Source organism: Crassostrea angulata, chromosome 1, assembly GCF_025612915.1.
Source record: "Crassostrea angulata isolate pt1a10 chromosome 1, ASM2561291v2, whole genome shotgun sequence".
In the NCBI taxonomy this organism is placed as follows: Eukaryota; Metazoa; Mollusca; class Bivalvia; order Ostreida; family Ostreidae; genus Magallana; species Magallana angulata.
In genome coordinates, this window is record NC_069111.1 from 25,148,486 (window position 1) to 25,172,601 (window position 24,116).

At 33.2% G+C, this 24,116-nt stretch overlaps 1 protein-coding gene across 2 annotated transcripts in view; it reads left to right on the forward strand.

The window, feature by feature from the left end:
- Window positions 1–24,116, forward strand: part of LOC128167239 (low-density lipoprotein receptor-related protein 4-like) — a 76,781-nt gene that overhangs the window by 9,301 nt on the left and 43,364 nt on the right. Inside the window, exons 4-22 of one of the 2 annotated variants that reach the window (XM_052832837.1) lie at window positions 1,947–2,069; window positions 3,028–3,150; window positions 3,324–3,449; window positions 4,947–5,066; window positions 5,934–6,050; window positions 6,754–6,879; window positions 7,022–7,216; window positions 7,907–8,099; window positions 8,811–9,061; window positions 13,189–13,329; window positions 13,585–13,695; window positions 14,397–14,522; window positions 14,898–15,158; window positions 17,501–17,731; window positions 17,884–18,043; window positions 18,198–18,415; window positions 19,346–19,522; window positions 19,934–20,059; window positions 23,459–23,676. In XM_052832837.1, coding sequence (XP_052688797.1) covers window positions 1,947–2,069; window positions 3,028–3,150; window positions 3,324–3,449; window positions 4,947–5,066; window positions 5,934–6,050; window positions 6,754–6,879; window positions 7,022–7,216; window positions 7,907–8,099; window positions 8,811–9,061; window positions 13,189–13,329; window positions 13,585–13,695; window positions 14,397–14,522; window positions 14,898–15,158; window positions 17,501–17,731; window positions 17,884–18,043; window positions 18,198–18,415; window positions 19,346–19,522; window positions 19,934–20,059; window positions 23,459–23,676 — 3,143 coding nt within the window. The remainder of the gene's footprint in view (window positions 1–1,946; window positions 2,070–3,027; window positions 3,151–3,323; window positions 3,450–4,946; window positions 5,067–5,933; window positions 6,051–6,753; window positions 6,880–7,021; window positions 7,217–7,906; window positions 8,100–8,810; window positions 9,062–13,188; window positions 13,330–13,584; window positions 13,696–14,396; window positions 14,523–14,897; window positions 15,159–17,500; window positions 17,732–17,883; window positions 18,044–18,197; window positions 18,416–19,345; window positions 19,523–19,933; window positions 20,060–23,458; window positions 23,677–24,116) is intronic. The other variant, XM_052832847.1, reaches the window with a different exon arrangement.

Below are 24,116 nucleotides of genomic sequence, written 5' to 3' on the forward strand. Positions count from 1 at the left end.
CCTCCATTTGAATGTATTTATATAAATATATTTTAGGGTATATTAATGCTATAAATTAATTAATAAAATCTGTAAGGATTACCTCCCTTACTTTTCAACATCAGTGAACAATATATAGAATGAGGAAAATGAAAACTGCCATAAAATCATTAAATCTTGTCTGATCCTAAAAAACTTACAGGTGCACATCTTCAGATGGTGATCAACATATGTACAAATTTTCAGACTGTTCCATGCAGTAGTAAAAATTTCTATAGGGGGGGACAAAGTTGCATCTACAGAGAGACGGACAGACGGACAGACAGGGTGAAACCAATATACCCCCTTAAACTTCATTTGTGGGGGTATAGGGGTATAATGAGACTCCTGGGGTATCACTAGTTACTAATTTCTATTATTGGGGTTACTTGGGGTTCTAATGAGTATACTTGGGGTTCCTTGGGGTATCCTTGGGGTACTACGAGGTGACCCTTGGATTCAAATGAGACCCCTTGGGTATAAATAGTTATTAATTTCTATCACTGGGGTACCTTGGGGTGAGCCTTTGATTCGAATGAGACCCCTGGGGTGTCACTGGTTAATAACTTTATCATTTGGGTTCCATGGGGTTCTTATGGGTTTCCTTGGGGTTCCTTGGGGTACCCTTGGGGTACTAAGAGGTGACCCTTGAAGTCCAATAAGACCCCTTGGGTATTAAAATTTATTGATTTTGTCATTGGGGTTCCTTGGGGTATCCTTGAGGTTCCTTGGGGTTTCCTTGGGGTTCCTTGGGGTTTCCTTGGGGTTCCTTGGGGTTCCTTGGGGTTAAAAGACGCACCCTATTCGAAAATAATTGGGATTTATTATGTAATTTTTGGGAGTTGATTTTTATGAACTCTCCTATGCAGCTACTCTGGCAAGCTGGAAGAGAAACGGTGTTTGGACGAAAGCACAAATCATAATCGCTGGCAAGACTTACCGGTAGTACTTGAAAATAACCGATAACTTAGATTTAATGTATTCAGAAGCATTGTTTTTCAAGGAAAATTATTTTTAAGTAGCTTGAAAATAGTCAGATTTTAAATGGTACAAATAATTTAGACAATTTTGTAGTCGTATGTGTTTCTACACCAGAGTTCATCAACCAGACGCTCGACTGTCTCCGTAAATCTCTGATAAGCAGAGAGTCTTGCTGCTTGTTGGAGATTTATGGAGAAAGCCGAGCATGAACAAGACAAAAGTTCAATGTTGCACGGATACTTAAAATTTTCCAGAAATATTTCGTTTACTGATGCATTGTCTGATGAAATTAATTCTGTATATGAATATTACTCAACTTGATTTCTATTGTGTTTTGGAATTCTTGTCAGAAAAGCTCAAGAATTCATTCCGGTATTAGATAAAAATGTGTATAGTTTTGATACAGCTAAAAAAACTACTTGCCGTGCGAAATAACATTTTGGTTGATTTCAAAATAAATAATTATCCATAAAGTCAACTCCCATCAGTACTTAGGTACTTTGATTTGTTAAGGAAGGCATTTTCCTTGATTACATTACATTTGTTTAATATAAGGATTTTACAATAAACCGTAAATTTGAAAAAATATAATTGTTCTTAACTTATACCCAATGATAAATTACTTATTGTCATCAGTAGTTACATGTAGTTACCTTCAGATATGCTGTAATAAATCATTCATTTCGCCTCGTTTTGAATTTGCCAGACACAGTTATGTTAAAGAGAGATAATTTGAAACATTTGAATTTTCCCAGTCTTAAATTCGCTGACTATATTATGTGGGTGAATATTTCCCTGTATACTGTAATACTACAGTCTATAATGATGATCAAGTGGCAATGATGTTCTTGCCTTTACTTATGCTTAATAATTAATTAATCAGCATTATCTTTATGTCACTGATATAATGACGAAATTGTGTTTAAAGACTAGTATTGTTTTAATAGGCACAGTATTGACCAAAAATTGTACAAGCCAGGAGTTTCAGTGTCAGAACGGCAAGTGTATTCCTCAGAAGTGGAAGTGTGATCATGATGATGATTGCGGCGACAAATCGGATGAAATCTGCTGTAGGTGGCCCATTTACTCTACTAATGGCAGTAAAGGGTGTCATTAAAAAGTCTATTATATTAACAAAATAACAATATATATATTACCAATTATAGTACAGTGGATCAAATTCAATCCAATCTGAGGAGGAAGTTGGAAAAATTCATAAATTATTAGCAAGTTTTGAGGAAAATTTATGTTAGGTAATCAAAAATATGTTAATGGAAAGGAGACTGTCATTGTAAGAATTGTTCGGGATCTTGATTCAGAAAATGAAGTTTATAGATACAAGTTATCGGTATAAACTTTGGAATCATGAATCATTATGGGGGCTCAAATTTTGTTAGTTTTGTTGATTTCCGGAGTACTCCTTACCCACGAATTAACAATCTTAATGTGAATTATAAAACAGTCAATAGTTATCTATATTATACAATGTAAAAAGCAAATCAACAAGGTCATGTCACTGTCTTTAACAGATTTGCAATTCACAAACATTGTCCCCATGAAGTTAAATGAACCCACTGGGCAGTGTTTCTTACCATGTTCATATGATATCTAATGTGATAGCCTCATGTACTAGTAGATTAGAAGGTCAATTAAGAAATAAATAGCAATCTTAAACGTTCATCAAGATATGAAGTTGGTTGGTCACGTGTTCAAATCCTGTGAAGCCCAAAGGGCTTCTCAGTCGATTTGATCATGTACCAACCAACTTCGTATCCAGGTGAACTTTTTAACATTACTGTTTTTTACTTACATTTACCGGTACATTTGAAAAAGATAAATAGTACAGAACTGTTAAAATAACCTAAATTTTATGTTTACAATAATCCAAGTGACAGCGATAAGTGCGTGCTATGATCATTGTGATGTCACGAAAAAGTTCATACAGAATTTAACGCTTACACTAATCTATAGTTCAAATAAGGAAACCTTTGCAAATGTAAATATCACTCTATGAATTTTTTTGAACAGCTGACTCGCCTACGACCTGTGGAGCCAATCAGTATCAGTGTGGAGATGGCATGTGTATCCATAACAGCTGGCGCTGTGACAGAGACCAGGACTGTTCTGCTGGAGAAGATGAGCAGGATTGTCGTAAGTCTTGTGGTACCAGACTATGAATTGTTCATAGCTACTCATGTTTGAAGCAAGGCTCTCTGCTGCATTATTTTGATACTTAATTCAATTTCTCACATTTATTGAACCACAGCTGTTATGTAGCTTTCACATGATGCTAAAAACTGTTCTTTGTGTTTAATTTCCTATAGATGCTGACCAGTTGTTTTGTGGTGTACATGAGTTTCAGTGCTTACATTCCAAAAGGTGTATTTCAATGGCATTGCAATGTGATATGAAGAATGATTGTGGGAATTGGGAAGATGAAATGGACTGTGGTAAGAAATGATGTGCAACATAATTTTTGCAGCACAAAGCAGTACTCTCTTTTGAAAGAATAATGACTTGATAGCACTCAGTAAATTGTCAATAAAAAAATGTTGGAATTTATGTCTCATTTTGCATATATTTAAAATTTTTGATACCAATACCCCAATAGAATTCCTTTTTTTTTAATCACCTGAACAAAAGGTTCAAGTGAGCTTTTCTGATCAAACATTGTCCATAGTCTATCTGTCTGTCCATCTGTAAATTTTCACAATTTTACCTTTCTCCATAACCATGCACTGGGCCAAGCAGCCTTAGTACAAAACATTCTTGGGGAAAGGGGATTCAATATTGTTTAAAATGAAGGACCACACCATCTGTCCAGAGGAGATAATTTAGAATAATGAAAATTTTGTTGGCATTTTTTTTTAAATCTTAAAAATAGAAATTTATAGAGAAAACATTTTAAAAATATTCATGAAAACTAAAATGCAAAAGTGGCTCTACGATAAACATGGAGAAAAATTTAAATAAACTTTTAAACAAGATCTACTTAATTGTCCAGATATTTTTATATTCAACGAGGCTGAGTACAGTCCAAGGGCGCATCACTTTGTGCATCTTTTTTTTTCGTGCAGCCAAACATGCAGTTATAAATATCTTCTGAATTGTATTTTTATACAAAACTAATATTATATGTAAGGTTCATAAGTTGAAAAATTACAATTTTTATGAATTCTAAAAGTTAAAATGCTGAAATAGCATTTACACTTCATTGTTTCCCAGTATTTTAAACTATGCATAAAGCCAAAGAAAAATGTATGATTAGCTAATTTATTCGAGGTGGCGACTAATTTTAAAAATAAGAATTTATTGACAGAGCATTGAGAGAATTATTTTAGCATTTTAAAAGTGTTATTTGTAAAAAATTAATTTTTATAGGCCAATGTATACCACAATATGCCTTTTTTTTTTTTTTAAAGAAAACAATCAAATTTGATATTATCCCTGGAACATAAAAATATGGTGAAAATTTAGTGTTTTTTCAACAAATTCCCAAAGGGTCCCATGGTAAAAAGTGTTAACTTTGGAGACAACCCCCAAGGAAATCTGGGTGGTATATAATTTTTTTTTGTTATCTTAAAATAATTACCGGTATATCCCGGTAGTAGTAAAACTACATGCGAGAAATTTCATTGAAATATCTAGGGTAGAAAAAATTAGACTCTGCCTTGTTAATACTGAAAAGCTGATATGATCGGATTTATGGCTACTGTTGTGATGTGGCCCCTTGGCTTGTTGTTCATTATTAAATATATTTGCGCTAAAAAATAACATGTAAAACTGCAGCTCTGGTTCTTAAATATTCTAAATACCGGTAATATTTTATTGAAGATGAAATGGTTAAAATTTGGTTACTGTTATACTGTTACAAAAGAATTGTTGCATAAATATTGTTGATGTTTTCCATGACATGAATTGCAGCCCTGGATATGTTTTGGTTTCAGGGATGCAGCAGCTGTGTGGTGGACATGAGTTTGCCTGTCAGAATGGCAGCTGTATCAGCACGAACTGGGTGTGTGATGGAGACATCGACTGTGAGGACAAGTCAGATGAAAACAACTGCAGTAAGTTTCCCTACCCGGTGCCTTCAGCTATCATGATTGCTGCATGTTGAATCATTACAAGTCAGTTTTTCACAGGTTAATGATGGGCATGTTATTTTGTGCATTGATTTTTATGATGAATGAATAAATAACTTTCTTTTATAATTGATTGAGGATGTAAAATCATGGATGAGGGAGAATAGAGTCACCTTGAATTGTAATGATTCTAAAGTATGATGATTGTTTATAAGAAGGCTCAATGGTTGTGGCCAATTTTAGAGTATATTGATCTCCTTTAGCAGGAGAGCTCTATATAAAAATATTGCCCATGGCAAACTTTAATGGTGAAATAGAAGGATTTGTTCTAGCTCCACTATATATTAACAGTTTATAGCTAAACAAATCATATCTTAAAATTTTAGATAGATCTGTTATGTAATGGTTAATTTGTCGACCATTCAGCCTCCTTAAAAACCTTTAATCTTAACAGAACAACTTGTAGATAATAAAAATGTTCAGTAAGGCCCCATAAAATTAATTTTTAGATTCTCATCCTGCCTAAATGTGTGGATTCCAGTCATATTTGTTATCATAAGAATACAAATGTCTTCATGCATTAATAGTTAAGTCAAAATAACATGGAATTAAAGATTACAAGTGGGTTTGTGTACTCACACCAGCATTAACAACTTAAAAGAATAGAGCAGTTATTAACTCTAGAACATAAACGGTGAACAAATTAAGTGTTTTTTAACAAATAAAAAATGATAAAATAAAATCCGATCACCCGCTCCATATTTTTTGCAAATCAGGATGAGAATCTAATTATTCATTTTAAATGGCCTAATGGGAAGATTTATCTTTTTTTTTTCTTTTTTTTAACAACAGCTATAGCACAGTGCACCAGCGAGCAGCTCAAGTGTGACACAGGGTTTTGCATTGCTAAGTCAAAGCGGTGTGATGGAAACTATGACTGCCCAGATAACAGCGATGAAAGGAATTGCAGTATGTGTAGTAATGTTATAAGTGAATCCTTACAATCTACGTGTAAATGTATATATTGCTCTGTTCGCTGGATGGTTTTAGTTTGTTGGAATTCTTTGTAATGCAGTTTTATGCAAATGATGAATGATCATGAAATATGATTAAGATCAAGTCAAACTTTGTTATCTCCCTTGAAATAGTCAAATGACTTTGAAATATGTATGGGTTTGAGATGTCCATGACGATAAATTTGGCAAAAATTGCAAAAAATTAATCATTTTTGCACTCAGTCTGTCTTTGATACCTGGTTAAACACTTTGTTAGATAATTGACAAAGCAATTTGAGATATTTTGTGTTGGACAAACAAGGGTTTATTCTATCCATTTATACAGTAAAAACAGTAAGAGTAAAAATATTAGTGTTCAAAATACCAAAGTTTTACTGCTCCTATCATATTCTATATGTACTTTTACTGTAGAGCAAAATAGAAGTTGGTCCCCCTTTGCTAAACTAAATATGTATTATATTTTTATTTTTGATTACCAGGTAATTTTTCAATTAAAAATCCGGCATAAAATACTACCATTTCTAAAATTAACAATTACAATTTTTGTAACAGTAATTGACATGTTAGAATTGTGATAAGTATACAATAAAGCAATTAGATGTTGAAGTGGATTTGTGAACTTATTATTCTTTAAACCCGTGCTTCACACTTTTCAGCTTATAATGATACAAAATGTAATGGTGCGGCCTCCTTCCAGTGTGGAAACGGAAAATGTATCAGTGTGCCAATCGTGTGTAATGGCATGGATAATTGTGGAGACGGAACTGATGAGACAGACTGTGGTAAGAGCCACATTATTTCTTCTAGATTCTGAATTATCCTACCATTATTCAATAAATCAGATTAACTTGGTAGCTCTTTAATACAGCTACATGTATGTAGAATACATATTAATTGTACTTAAATTTATCTTTTGTATGGCAGTTGATGAAGATGTGTTAGTGTTTGCTCGGAGACATGCCATTAATCTGATGTCCCTGTCCAGCTTTGAGTACCATTCTGTTCCAGTGCAGGGTATCAAAAGTGCCATCGCTGTGGACTTTGACCCTGTGGAAAAACAGATTTATTGGACCGACAATGAACAGCAGTTCATCAGCAGATCTTACCTTGATGGCACAGGTACAGCTACATGTATTGTATCATTGGTATTCACAGGTTCAAGTGTTGTATCATTGATATTCTCAGGTATAACTGTTGTATCATTGATATCCTCAGTGATATTCTCAGGTACAACTGTTGTATCAGTGATATTCTCAGATACATTTGTAATAGCTGCTGTATCAGTGATATTCTCAGGTACAACTGTTGTAATCAGTGATATTCTCAGGTACAACTGTAATAGCTGCTGTATCAGTGATATTCACAGATATTGCAGGTACCAGTACAACTGTTTTATCAATGATATTCTCAGGCATTAATATATGTGGATTTACTGAAAATTAAAGTTTTAAGGATACGTAAATTCATGGCTAATGTTTTTATCAATTTTTATAATGTTTTACATTCAATATATGTTATGAAATTGCATTGTGTGCATTAATTTCATGGAGCAAGTCAACAAGTAAATCCATAATAATTGATAAATATGATATTAAGTTATAAGAATATTAACTCACACTGCAATTAAAAAAATGGTTGACTTATGATTAAATCTAAGTTTAGACATGACCATATTGTCCTTGGCCCATCAAGAAAGATTATTATACCTCTACTTACTTTTTACTATTTAATATTTTAATAAATATACCAGTATTTTGCCGATTCCTTGAAAATTGTCGTAAACAGACAGTCACTACTTTAATTTCACAGGCTTAGAGAATCTGATTCTTGGAGTTCCACGCCCAGATGGAATAGCCATTGATGCAGTAAATCGTAAGCTATACTGGACAGACACAGGAAAGAAAGAGATAGAAGTATCTGACTTGGATGGGAGGAACAGGAAGGCAATCGTTACTGACCATCTTTACGAACCCAGGGACATTGCTGTAGACGTAAAAAACAAGTAATTTTATTGTTATTCTTTAACCCCTAAAAAAGCAGCATTTGATTTTGCCTCTGACAACTTGAAATTATGATGCATAACAAAAAAAATTGATTACCCTAATTGCACATTTTTGCATATTCAGTATAAACATATACATATTTCTACAAGTAAGATTTAATTTTTTTGGAAGGTAGTATATGTAAATGCAGTAGAGCTTTTTGAATCCCCATCTATGAATAAATAAAATGAATTCTTAAGATCTTAAATCAAAAAATTGCTTTAACTATTTAGCTTTAATCAAATTAATTGTTTAACTAGACTCTCATCAGATAACTAATTAAAGAACTTGTAAAAGTTTAATGCTTAGATAAACATTTTAGATCAGAAAAATTATGCCTTATATGGCTTCTGAGAGAAAAAGTTGCCAGTAAACATAAGTACTGGTACTCCAAAATACATGTGGGTTTTACATTTTGACAGATTCAGAACGATTCAGGAAGTTGCATCATGCATACCCCAAAAATGAGTTGAACTTCCCCTAAATTCCACTAAAGTTATAATTTTTCTAGTACATGTATACAAGTTTAAAATTCATACTGAATGCCTGAACTTAGACGCTGAAAATGTTAAAAGTTGATTGAGTTCATTTTGATTGGCCTTTTTCTTGCATAACATTTTAAACAATCCTTCAAATACTAATATATATGTCATGTTTTGTTAACTTTACAGAAAAATATACTGGTGTGACTGGGGAATTAATCCAAAAATAGAGAGAGCTAATTTGGATGGCTCTTGGCGTGAGACTCTGGTCAATACTTCCTTGGGCTGGCCTAATGGTATAGCACTGGATGTGAAGAGTCAGACCATCTACTGGGGAGATGCCCAGAAAAGCTGTATCGAGAGAGCCAACACAGATGGATCCAACAGAACTACATTTCTAAATGCCGATGTACCACATATATTTGGATTAAGTCTATTGGGTAAAGCACACATTTGTTTATTAAGTTATAAGTTTACTTTTTGTAAGTTTATTGGGCATTGCAAATTAGGTCTTCAGACTTCTGAGCTTTTGGATCAGAGAGCTCAAACTTTAGCCATTTGTGCGATTTGCTAATTCTGTTTGGAATGTGGGCTGTTTCTACAGAAGTCCTTCACCAGTTTTGGTCAAAGAGCATTCTTGGCCAAAGGGCTCTTATTTTTTAGCTCAGCTGAGCAGAAGACTTTGGCATCATTAATTAAAGTAGATTCAAGTTTGTTTAGATCCTGATCACTATTGGGGTCACAATGAGGGGGTTGAATTTTGACATAAAAATAAATAGAGAAGTATTTATTTAACATGAGAATAAACAAGATCTACTCTACCAAATTATCAAGTTATGATACCCTAAAGCTCATTTCATCAGTGATGGCTATTGTTGCTGATGTGAGCAATTTGGCCCCAGGCCCTGGGGCCATAAAAGTTAGACGAGCTCACTTTTCATCTCAGTTTCACTTTTACGAATGGAATATAGAGTGGAAAAGTGAGACTGAGAACAAAAGTGAGCTCATTTAAATTTTATTGCCCCCAGGCCAGGTCTCTTGTTTTAAAGTAAGGATGTGACCCTTGAACAAGGTGAGATAATAAAGAAAATATAATCAAAACTACATTGGATCTCTTGTGAGCAATTACTGGTAAGGTCTTCCGTACAAACTTTATATTCAAGACATAGATGAGTTGCAGACACATAATAGAAAATATTACTTTATATTATATTATATTATAAAAAATTATATATTATTTCGAAATTCGTGCAAGATGAATATGTACATATACATACAGCAACTCCTTAGATTCATTTATTCGTTAGTCCTGTTAAAATCTTCGCTAGTCTCTCGTGGAAATTGACAGAAGGCGGCTTGGCTACTGACCATACAGAGGCAGTCCAGTATCTGTGCACAAAAAGATTTTTTTTTTCGTCCAAAATGTATTTAACTTTCCCTGTTAGCTGTGCATATTTGCTGTATGATTAACACAGAGACTTCTTTTGCAAATTGCAAAAAAATTGTATGGAAATTGCATAATAGCACATAATACAACATATGTGCATGTTCTACATGTATATGATTTTTACTGTTAGTTTAATTAATTAAACAAAAATATAGAATTTGTGAGGGAATCTCATTGCTGTTGCATAATAGCCAGTTAGCAAGATGAATGTGATGACGACAGTATATGAACTCTATAAGACTATTGCAGGTATGAATGAAAACAAGGCATTATTTTCAATGATTTTTTGAAATTTTTAATATGACAACTGTTTGAATATTATTCGAATAGGTGATATTATTCATTACCAAAAAGCAATGTCCCTTTCTGTAGATCCCTTATTTTAAAAACATGCATACTTAATTCCAGGATTCCCTAGCTTTGTTTAAAATAATGAGAAAATATAATAGTGAGCAACGCATTTTTGTTAATATCATTATAAGTTCTTGATCTCTCGAAGTGAAATCACAGTCCCGAATTTTTTCCTCTATATAACTAAGCAAATTTACTGTAGATCTCTCAAACTCCAATCTCTCAAAGTTCTTGATCTCTGGAACTAAAACCTGGGTCCCGTTATACATATTTCATTGTTTTTCACTCTTGGTAACTTGAAGTGGTTGCAGTGTACACACAAATTTAGCTCCGCGTGGACCTTACCTGAGCGGTCAGGTGAATGCCTAAGGGCTAGCGTTGTAGTGTTAATTGGTTGATTACAAAAGTGACACTACCCCTTGCTTCCTTCAAAGGGTAGATAGGTAATTTGGGTGTGTTCCCGTTTTGCACACATTTGATAATTGGGTATAGAACAATAGGTGTGAATTGTGTTGTGATAGCAATTATAGTCTGCTTTCAGTCAAAGATTTTACCTGGATTTTTACTTGTGTTTTATCATTCATTCATCAGCGCCATGAAACAAGAAGACTATAGATATTTTGTTGTGTTTTAGTCTTATAACTAATAACTATCACAATTTTTTTTTCATTTGATAAAATAAAGATCAAATTAATATTTTTAGTCTTAAATTTCCGCTCACTGATAAGAAAAATAAGGATTAGATGATTTGACTTTTACATTTTTGCTCATTTACTTTAAATATAAAACTCGATGAATTGAGGAAAAATTGCTGGTCCCGGGCCAATTGGAAGCTGATTCAGTGTATAATTATATGATAAAGGGGAAAACTACACAGAGAGTCATATGGGGTAGTCCGTGTCTCTTTTTACAACTTACATTGTAGATGCAAAATATGTAAATCGCATGTTTATAATTGGTTGTTAGGTATCAACAGAAAGATTATTATGAAAAGAAACAGACCTTTATCACAAAATATTTCAATCTTCGGAGTAGCAGCCTTGACAGTAGATCTTATGATCGACATCACCGCCTTAGTATATTGCGGGTCACTTTTCTGGAGTTTCAAATCAGCAGCTCAATAAATTCCGACAAAAATAATAATTTAAATATTGATTCGATATACCTCAAACTGAAGAAGGTTGAAAATGTATGAATTAGGTCTACATTTAATAGGTTTTGTGAAAAAAATATTTTCAGTTTTTGAAGCATATAAAATTGCCTATTTATCATCATATCGTCATATATTAATTTGTCTAATAGTATTCTCTTCGATTATTCAAGCCACAGCATAAATGAAAAATAATTAGCAGCGTTTTCACTAGACACATTTCCTCCATTTATGTAAGCAAAAGCAATAAATAAATACTAATTTATGATATTTTCTCTTCAAACGTGTAGCGTGTAAATGTACTTCCTAAAGGCAGGAAGTCAAACAAAAGCACTACATACACAACATTTTTGCAATAATCTTTTTTGTTTAAAGAAATTCATGAAATTGTTGATGACCAAATCGATGTTAAAAATTAAATTTCAGAACATGGATGTCAATTATTATGTAAATGTGCTTCTATGCAAGTTATATTGTAACATAAAATAAATGTAAATATCAATTGCGAGTAGATATGTTTTATTTATTTCATTGTCAATTGCCCTTACAGGAACTGTGATATAGACTATAGCAATTAAGCAATTATCTCACCTGGTCAAATTCCCGTTTCGCACACATTTTTTCGATACCTAATTTTCAAATGTGTGCAAAACGGGAACAAACCGTAATTTGTAACTGATCTATCAATTTCCACAACTTGGGGAAATTATGTTATATTAATTTAAAACCTCTCTTTACTTAAAATATTCTGTAATTAAGAAAGCAGGAAATATGAAAGAAATCATGTTAGACTATCCTTCCATGTTATAAATATAAATTTCCAGCTTCTCTAGTTTTAGAACCAAAATGACCGGAACAAAAATTTCCTGATTTATAATTTTTTTTTCGTCTGTTGATCTCGATCTTGATATCTCAAAGTTTAATCATGGTCCCCTGAAGTTCAAGTTATCGAGATTCACCTGTAAATGATACCACCATTTCAAAATGAATAGATGATATCATCTATTCGAATTATAGTCTGTCCCAAGATATTTATGCAGCACATTTGGACGATTTAAAAAAAAAATACACATACCTGTGAAAGAAGTGCACTTGTAATAGTTGAAAGGGATAATTTCCAAGATAATTTCATTGACACATTATCAATTGTCACTCAGAAAAATTCACAGGAACGAAAACAGATTCCTTACGGAGATTTATAATGTGGAATGTTTACATCTTTACTCCATTCGGAATACACTCGGAATACATCGTGCCATTTTTCAACGTTATCATCCGGGCTTGCTGCAATACAAAATCTCCGTAGACATCACATTTTTTAGCATTGTATTGAAACCTGATACGCTAACAGGGGCGTTTCGACTGAGAAATCTTGGAAATTTTTTATACTTTTGAATGAACATCGTTTGAACCCTGAGGTATTTATAAATATCAAGCAATTAAGCAAAATGTGAATCCAAAATATCTTGGGAAAGACTATAGTGATATCAATTATTCAAATACTAGGTAGTATTACATATTCAAATGGATATAAATGGTATCAGCAACAGAGGTTGCTTCATGTCTGTTGTAGATTATCTTTCATTGCGAGTCTGCTTTAATTCCAATATGTATTGTAGGAGATTACTTGTACTGGAGTGATTGGCAGAAACGCACCATTGAGCGAGTAAACATTTACTTCCTGCCGGACCGCGAGATTCTCATGACCAGTATGGAGGGTCTTATGGACCTGAAAGCTTTCACTATCAAAGGAAAGAGGAGTAGGTTCAAGTCTATTGATATGCTTCATATACCCACAATTGTTCTTGATGGGCTAATATTTTATAAATAATTATTTGATCATGAACATTTTGAAATTAAAACCATACCTTGTAAGGATGGACAACAAACATTTTATTAAAGCCTGGCTCTTACCATGTAGATAGGCTGTTGATATAACAAGGATCAGAGATACATGTAGTTTATTTTTAATATTGAGTAATTCTTGATGAGGATAACACTTGTTCTGCCTGTAGATCCATGCAAGTCAACCCAGTTTATGTGTCGGTCCAGTCAGTGCATTGACAAGGAGCAGAGATGTGACGGCATGGCACAATGTCTAGATGGCTCGGATGAAGCTGGCTGTCGTAAGTGATGGCATTTTCTGGAAAGTTTTGGTTAATGATACTATATTTGATAACTGTACAGTCAAAACTGTCTTGCTTGCCACCATTAAATCAATGGCTTACCTTGACCAATGGCCATTTTTTATTATGTCCCCTACCAGTGGTTATCAGAGTCAATATTTTCTCCAATCAGAAAAATATATATTATTACAACAGTAACTTGAAGCAAAGGGTCTGATCATGTCGAGTTGCCAGGCGCTGATCATAAGATCAAAATGTCGCGAAGCATCGAGTTTGATCTGATGATCTGCGCCTGGCAACAAGATGTGATCCGGCTCTTTGGATCAAGTTACTGTTATAATGATAAATTTATTATATACCCTTGTCTATTTAAAAGTTTTAATTACAAAACTTTGTTTTTAAAATCTACTGTATGAGGTTTACTTATATAACAATGCTTTTTTGAAACGAACTCTCTTAAAACGCACTAAAATACAGATTTTATTCGATGCAGACTACATCATCAGTTTCAGAGAGTGATGGTACAGATTCGGAAAACCACAGTGTGGTGATCCAAAAAATTGGATCACACTCTGTAAAATTGACAGTATCAAGAAGGGAAAATTGATTGGGTATATAATAAAAGTTCTTATAAAGTACATGTACATGTTCTATTTTTGCAATTTCCCATATGTTTTGAACAATATATTGACTTCATGCAGGGTACACCGACGTCCATATCTGTAGCATTGATCAGTTCCATTGCTCCAATGGTCAGTGTATAGGTAACCAGAAAAAGTGTGATGGTGTGGGTGATTGTGAGGACCAATCAGATGAAAGGGGATGTGGTATGTTGTCTAAATATATCCTTGTACTGGTGATTCCTTAATAAACGCTAGGAATTTATATCTGCGTAATGTCATGAGAAGCAACCCTCAAAGATTTTAAAATCTTTATCGCTTTCGCTTTTCAGACAGTTTTGAACTATATGAAATTATAAAAAAAGAAATTGACACTCATGATTTTATATTCTTACGATTTAATACAAAGCACAAAACAGAATTAAGTACTCTTGTAAAATAAGGAATTTAAGTAAAGGGAAAATTTCTACTTAGTAGAATTACAAATTCAGATATTTTTTAAAATTTTGAAAATTACATAGGCTAAATGATAAAAAAGAATTATGGTTACCAATATAAGTAGTTTTGAATTTAATTATTAAGCAGATTCGACAGGGAAAACTTCCTGTACACTTGGTAATGGAGGATGTGACCAAATTTGTGAGATGAAGCAGACGTCAGTTCACTGCTCCTGTCACCAAGGTTACCAGCTGCTGGGAGACTGGAGAAGGTGTCAGGATATTGATGAGTGCCAGTGGGAGGGATCCTGCAGTCAGAGATGTACAAACACCCAGGGCTCTTACAACTGCTCTTGTGTCCCTGGTTACCAGTTAAAGACTGATGGGAGGGGCTGCAAGGCTGAGGGTAGGAAATGCATAAATTTGTTAAACAGCTTTAATGATGTATTTTGATGCCAGTTAATTGTATGTAGAGCTATTATCTGGTTTTGTTCAATCAGACGCACTTGTCTAGAGCTTCAAAGCTTTGCACAAACAAAGTATGTGGTTGAACTAGACTGAATATGAAATGTGCTTAAAAAATGATAAAAAATGGTGGAATCTTAAATACAATACTAGTATTGGTATTTCTAATGTAATTTCAATGAATTTCTTTTGTCAGTAATATGCAGTGATTGCAGAATATTCATGTTGGTGTTGGTAAACAATAAAAACAGAGAATGTCTTTAAAAGAGTGATTTTTTGTGTGTTATTACAATGATTTATTCTAATCATTCTGTCAATTATAACTTTTACAGAGGTGAAGTTTGAAATTTTATTTTTGGCCATGTTATGGTAAAGCGCTTAAATATTTTTTACTTTCACTCACCTTTTGCTAAAAATTCATATTTATAGGTATTGGCAAATATGTTAAATGCAGAGTAAAATGAATAGAAAGTTACAATCTTGTATTTTGAAGCTGATAAGTTAAAAATGTTACCTTAAGCTTAAAGTTTATAAAATGAAATAGTCTATGAATTTCATAACAAAAGGATATCTGTTGTAGAAATTGGATAGAAAAATAAATCAAACATATTCTTGTAATCATTCCAGAATCATGTTAATTTTAAATCTTTCTTGATGAGGAATTTTATGAGATTTCCTATTCTGCATACCAGGTTAAGACAACTTTAACTTCACAACAATCATTGTCTTACCACTTCTCAACCAGACCATAGATTAAGGAAGGAGTCCTCTTGTTATTAGACATATTTCTTACCGTATATAAAAGCAATTCATGTAATTTTGACACAGTCAAACATAACATATAACCTTATGATTCTATCAGTTTAATCAAATTTGACCCTCTTGTTTTCACATAAAGGTCAGGTCAAGGTCACTACCTTTTCCCTCAACCTAAAGGATGATAAAATATATGTAGTTATCTGCAGTAGTGTAGACACCTGTTTAAGCTATAAAGTTTCTATTCTTTGATGAAATGATACAATATTAAAATGTCAGGTTTGTTAAAATAATGGTCCCGGGGAATAAGGTGGGGCCACAAGGGGGGGGGGGGGGTCATATTTTTACATTGGAATATATAGAGAGAATTTTTATGCCCCTGTTCGAAGAAGAGAGAGCATATTGCTTTGCTGCTGTCTGTCGGTCGGTCAGTTCACCAACAGTTTCCATTCATTTTCTTCACAAAGGATGTACATATTGAAATGAAATTTAGTATACAGGTTTATCATAATAATATCTAGGTCAAGTTTGATTTTGGGTACTATCAAGCAATTTTCAAAATGTGCCCCTTGGACATTGAAAAATTACAATTATTAGTAGTTTTCGTTCATTTTGTTCGCAGAGGCAGAACATATTGAAATGAAATTTGGTATACAAGTTTATCATAATAATATCTAGGTCTGGCTGGATTTTGGGTAAGATCGAGCAACTTTTGACAGAGTTGTGCCCCTTGGGTTTAGAAATTTTTTATTTTTTCCAGTTTCTGTTCATTTTCTTCGCAAAGCATGCTCATATTGAAATAAAATTTGGTATACAGCTTTATCATATTAATATCTAAGTCAAGTTTAATTTTGGGTACGACCAAGCATTTTTTGACAGAGTAATGTGCCTTGGATGTAGAAAAATTTCAATTATTTGTAGTTTCCGTTCATTTTCTTCGCAGATGTTTCAAAGGGAGGGGGGCGTAAGTGTTTTAGAAACATCTCTTGTTTTTTTAGAATCTCACCAAATTCTCAAAAACTCAAATGTTTTAATATATTGTTTTACTGGTATGCAAGCATATTGACAAATTATTGATTCTTTAAAATTGTTTAGACTTTGGCCCCTGGATAATTCTTGGCTTCACAAGTTTGATGTAGGTTTACATCCCATTTGATTTAAATCTTCTTGAGAACTATTATGCTCAATATGTGAAATGACTATAAATCATCCTGTGACAAAAATGGGATCATTGATAAACTATGTTATACTGCATTGTAAAGCTGATTTTATGATGTCTATCGTTGCTCAGGTGAGCAATGTGGCCCATTGGCCTCTTGTGCTTTACACAATTGCTTCAATTTGTTTCTTGTATTATCTATTGTGAAGTACATGACTGTATAGGTTTATTTATATGAAATGATACTCCTTTTACTGGGTTATGTATGAATTAACCTCCTCATAATTAGATGCTAAAATGTTAAGATAACAGATCCTATATTGGTCAAAACTAAGAAATCCTACAGTATGTTGATATTACTTTTGCAGGTGGAAAGGCGTATCTGATATTTGCAAACAGAGTTGACATCAGGAGAGTGCTGACAGACAATGCTGAGCATGACTCCATCTTGCAAGGTCTGGAGAATGCGATTGCGTTGGATTTCCACCTGAGAGACGGTCATGTGTACTGGTCGGATGTGGCCTTGGACAAAATAATGAGGGCTTTCTTTAATGGCTCAAAAGCAGAGCCTGTTGTGGAGTATGGCCTGGAAAGTCCTGGTAAACGATGATACCATGTTATTATAATTAACCTCTTTGGCTTTTTCTTTCAAAGAACATAATCAACATTTTTTTAAACACATAATTATTAAGGTGTGAAGTACAATTCATATTTACATCTGTTTCTTAAAAAAGGTTGTCTTTTGGTACAGGTGGACTGGCATTGGACTGGGTTCACAATAAACTGTTTTGGACTGACTCTGGAACTTCAGTCATAGAAGTCATGGATCTAGGTATTCACAGATATCGCAAAGTACTGATATGGGACAATATGGAAAAGCCTAGAGCCATTGTTGCACATCCTAGACATGGGTAAGTAATTTTTTCCTTTTATGATAAAGGAGTTATAACTTCTTGTAGTGTGATAAATTTTTTTGGTCATGAAATCCTATTATAAAATTGCTTCATATTCTACCTGTAAGGGTATGATTATTTGATAAGGATGAAATTAATTGTATTTGGGTAGGATGTTATTTTGGACTGACTGGGGACAAGTACCAAAAATAGAACGGAGCTATATGGACGGCAGTAGAAGGGTAGTGATCACCAGTACCTCATTGTTCTGGCCAAATGGGCTGACCTTGGACTATGCCACGGACAAATTGTACTGGGCCGACGCCAAGCACCATGTCATCGAGTGTGCCAACCTAGACGGATCCTTCCGAAGAACTGTCATTAACACAGGTAACAGACTTATGTAGTTAAGAGGGTTGGATGGTCATGGACATTTTTAGACTACCAAATATTGATCTCCTTTGATAAAAGACGTTTGTTTGAAGGTGGTATTTGAAACCTCCATATTATGACGTACTTTATGAAATACATTTGTAAACAATAACATCAAATAAAATTTTATACCTAGATGTTTTCTTTCCCAAAGTTGTTACATAACAGCGTAGCACAATAGGTTAGAGCATAAACTAAAAATGTAAGTCAGGAGTTTGATTCCGGCGGTGGGCTTTTTATAATTTTTACCTTTCCAAATTTAAAAAAAAATATTTTATGTTTTTGATCAATTTAATTTACTTTTATCTACATTAATAACAACAGGTGTCCCATACTACCTTAAGATATAGGAAAATGTTCAACTTTTAGATCTAAAATATATGGAATTTTTCTTGACTAGATTAAAGTTTATGGCTTCAAATAACACCTCCAATTTTGAGGTACATGTAAATCTGGTGGGTAACTTTGTTGACTATGCAGCCTCTATAAGAGATGGAATAAAGTAGTGAAAAGAAATTGCATCATTTTTTTATGTTGTTGGTGAAATATTAATGAATTTTTATGTAACTAAAAATGTAAACAAGAAGGGGGCATTTTATATGTTAAAAATAAACAATGTACAATATAATGAAATTTTTTTCAAGGGGTTCACTTTCATACACAGGTAATTTATAAGCATGAATGTATAATTTGATTTTTATTTTCTTTCATTTTGTCAGGATGGTTTTTTCTCTCCATTGAATTATTACATGGGAATGAGATTATTTCAGAAACTTTATTTTGGATGTGATCAATAATTGATATATCTTATGGTTGTCATAATCTTCCATTGTACACAACAACGAAAATGAGTTTTTTCGTGGGAATAAAGACCTGGTGATTTTGTAGGATTGCCTCACCCCTTTGCTTTGACACTGTTTGAGGACGAGTTATACTGGACAGACTGGCACACCAAAAGCATCAACAAAGCCAACAAGTTTACGGGAAATGACGTAGAGACTGTCTACAACCGGCTCTATTTCCCCATGGATATTCACAGCTACCATCCTCAGAGACAGCCTGAGTGTAAGCACTGAGTAAACTAGCCAATGTTTTGTTTTCTGGAGGGTTTTTAAACCCCATGCAATGAAGTTGCGAGAGGTATAATGTTTTGACTGGTCTGTCAGTCCTGTTTTTCCGTATTGAAGAGCAAGGTATTGACCCATAACCCACTACATAAGTAAAACATGTACAGAAGTTTTTTCCATTTTTCTCATACAATTATCCGAATCAAATATTACCCAGTTGGTTAGTCCATCTGTTTTATAAAACGGAAATCATTTTAAATGTATTATTTGTTTTAATTTTAAATAATTGACTCTTATAGAAAACTGTATTAATTTATAGGACAAATATGTACTAGAAGTTCAGATGCCAACAAATTTGACCATTAAATATTGATACATATTGATGCATTGAATCACCCCTTTATTTCAGCTCCAAACAGATGTGGTCAGACAAATGGAGGCTGTAGTCACCTGTGTTTGCCCAGTGTGGTTGGTTTCACCTGTGCCTGTCCCTCGGGTCAACACTTGCTGTCTGATGGACACAACTGCACCAATGGTATGCTGCGTATGTCAAATGATATTGTTTAGGCATCAAGATATCTTTGGGAGTTGATTTTTAAAACAAATCCTCTCTGTGCCGTCACACTAACACCAGAAGTTAAGTGGACCTGTCTGTTCATGAGATTAATGAAAGAGAAGATTGTTTCTATTATTCATTGAAACCTTAACATGCAGTCAAATTATATGTTATAACAAAATTTCTACCTAAAATTATTTCCAGCCATTATAATACACAACATTACTCATCAGGACTTGGAAAAAAAAACAATCTGTAGTAAAACAAAACAATTACCTCAAGAGCAACAGGCTAAAATAGCAGATTAAATCTTATTAGGGCCCCGCAAGGATTTGTGGGTGCCCTATAGTAATCACTCTGTCCGTCCGTCCTTCTGTCCGTCCGTCCGTCTGTCACTCTTCCGTCCACAAATTTCCTGTTTTTTTCTAATAACTTTTTTTATGGTTGCCCAATCAAGTTCAAATTTGGTATGGTAGTTCAGTAGGCAGAAATACATATTTTGATGCTAAGTTTGGTTCTCTATGTCTTCTGGTTTGGAGCTGGGGTGGTGGGGTAGATTCCTAACTATGCATAAGAAGAATGGGCAAAGAGAGATAACTGCTGAGAATGAATGGGCAAAGAGAGATAACTGCTGAGAATGTTACCATTGTATACATGGAAGGCTGTGCAATATTTGTCCTTTGGGATTAATTAACCTTCCACAGGAAGAAAATCCTAAGCTTTATCTTTATCTGTCACATTGAGATTAATTACTGCACTGCCTGTGTCTGCAAATGAACTTTGTTTTGAAGTTAAGGTCAATTTTGAATGATGTGTAGTATTGTGTACATTCTTTGAAATATGGATTTGAAATATAATATTCATATTTTTTTTGGTTAAAATTATATTGGTTATGATAGTTTTATTGAATAGAGGCAAAGCCTAGGTATCATTGCATTGGTATCAATTCTTTGTTTTTTTAACAAATTTTATTTCATCCCATGTTAACCCACTTTATCCCGTGGATATGACTCATTGGATATTTTTTTGATATTCCACAGTTGTAACTTTACAATGGGATTTGCCTAGGCATAATGAAGTAAAAATAATGTAGAGTTTTATAAACAGTGTAAACATTGATTGCGGTGTATAAAATATGGGATAAATAGAATCTCATGATTTGTAGTATAATATGATTTTTATCCAACTTGTGTGTTTTATCCCCTCACTAAGGCTCAAGAAAAAAACACTTTAATTGTTGGATGAAAATCATATCCAACTACAAATCACGAGATCCTATATATTCCAGTTCTTTACATCTTCTGCCGGGCATTTATTTTTCATCATTGTTAATATAAAGAGGATGGAATTCAAAGTTTTTTTCACTTCTCTATATTAATTGTCATAGCGGGGCCCTTCCTGACTGGTCAGTTTTCTAGTTAGACTTCCTGTTCCGATAAACTATCAAAACTGACACAGAATTTGCAATAATGAGACATTGGTCAAACAACAGTTTTAGTATAAAATCAACTCACTTAAGGTTAGTGTTGAATAATCGGAAAAATTTTAAAATCGATAATCGGTTAAAATCGGAGAAGCATAATCGATCAATGATCGAAATAATCAGTAAATAAATTATTCACAAAATTCAATTTCTGTTTAGCATTTTTTATGCATAGAACAAACTAAGGACAACACATATTAAGTAATTTGAGTTTAATCTCAACATTTCAAGACAACTCTCTGTTGCATTAATAACAAAAAATAACAATAAAGGACTTCGATAAGAGATACATTTTTTTCCATTAGAAATAAACTTGCATACTCGGCAAATCGCCGTAGTCATGTCCAAATTAGCTTTTATCGGTGGACCATCCGTCTTTTTGAGAAAGCTAAAGAACTTCCACACATCAGATTTTGCCTTCCCCGGGTAGGGAAATATTTCCATCTCGTTGTTATTTATCTCTTCGTCGACCTCGGACGCCATTTTCTCTTGTTTCGTTTTCAATTGTATCATGACTACCATCGTATTATTAATGCGTACGTGTTTGTTTCGTTTTACTCTAACACATGTTTATTGTAGCGACAATCGATCATAAAATTCGTAATCGATAATCGGAATCGGCAGCCCATAAACGATCGACAATCGATCGTCGGCGACAATCGTTTCACCATTACTTAAGGTGGCTTGACACACCAATGCATTATTTGATGGATCGATGAAGAATTCTCTTTGAGAAATGATTATTCAAAAATGACACCTATATCGGCCTCTGATTATTTTATATGAGTTTTTTTGTATTTTTTTATAGAAACCGGAAACATCGTTTTAGCTGCGAACAAGATATATTAGAGCTAAAAATTTGTTATCAATAAATGCACAATACAATTATCTATAAATACATGTATCAAAAACGGCCAGATAAACTTTGAAATATTTTTGAAAAAAAACTATTTATGAAAATGAAAAAAAGGATTGAATGTATATATTTTTTAAATCTATGGATAAAAACTGCAGATAAACTGTTACTCGCATTTAACAATTGCTGTACAATCATATTTCAACAAGAAATTGAAACCAAGTAGTGAAATTAAAGTATAAATGGAAAATTTTAAAATCGAACCGATCCCGATTGTAATTAAACTGATCCCGAACGAAATCTCATAAAGTTAGAATGAATCAGAATTTTGCAAAAAATTCAGGTTGTTTAGCTGTAAAATGGTTTCGTCAATTACTAACTTTATAATTTATATCAATTACTTAGAAAAAAAACTGCAGTTTATTTGTAAAATTTCAATTTTAAAATAATTCTGATCGGGATCAGGTTTTTTTCAATCGGGATCGGTTCAAATTTGATAAATAGCAATTTTTCTAAAATTCGCATTTTCATTTCAATTTCTTTGTAAAATGTCATTGTTTAGTAAATAGTTTATGTGACTATATGTTATTTTTAAAATTTTATCCATAGATTAAAAAGATATTAAAGAATTACAATTTTGATTTTCAGAAATATTTTTTTAATTAAAAAATTAAACACTTGACCAAACGATCTTTGGCATGAATTTATTTATAATTATATTACACATTAATTGACAACAAGTTTTAAGCTCTAATATATTATGTTTGTCCGCAAAACAGTTTTTCCTATTTCACTGAAAAAATACAAAAAAATTCGTATAAAATAACTGAAAGCCGATATTGATCTCTGTTTTGTGGAATCATGTTTCAAAAAAGATTCTCTATCGATCCATAAAATAAAATTTTGATGTGTCGAGGAACCTTAAGTAGTTTTATTTCTTTGATCAGATGAATAACTGTACACCAAATTGGAGATTTGAAATTTTCAGTTTTCTTGAATTATTACATGTATATGCGATAAATCGATCTTTTATTAATAGACATGGCCACATTTCTGCTGTATTCAACTTCATCAGAACTTCGCAGAATGAACATGGACCCAGCTGTAGGGGTGGACCACTCCGATTCCATCATCCCGCTGACCTCTGTGGGTCACGTGATTGGCCTGGACTTTGATGCGGAAGAAGACTATGTTTATTACACAGATACAAGTCATAAGACCATCAGTCGCGCCAAGTGGGATGGAACTCAAGAACGGGTAACCCAGCTGTTCCTTGCTATATCATAGATACAGTAGATTCCTTATTCTACATGAGTACTTAATTTCTCGACTCAACCCTTTCGCATCAAATCATGGGAATTTTAAAAAATGTAAAAACCAAATTTTAGTCATAGTCTCAAATAGTTTACATCCATCTGAAAATCAAAAGAACGAGATTTCAAAATCTGGGAGATGCTTCTTGCAATTGTACACAGATATTACAGTACCTTTAGAAAAAGGTTGTGTTTAATTAGATGGAGAGATAGATTAAGTAGAACAGGTTTAATAGTGGGGAGTGAACAATTTCATCTTGTTCATCTCTGCTATGTGAAATCATTGAATAAGATTTTTTTTATGGATCAGATTCAAGTTAGATGTAAATAAATTATCCAGTACTTGTTACATGTTAGTGAAATTATGAGACAAGTGTAAGAATG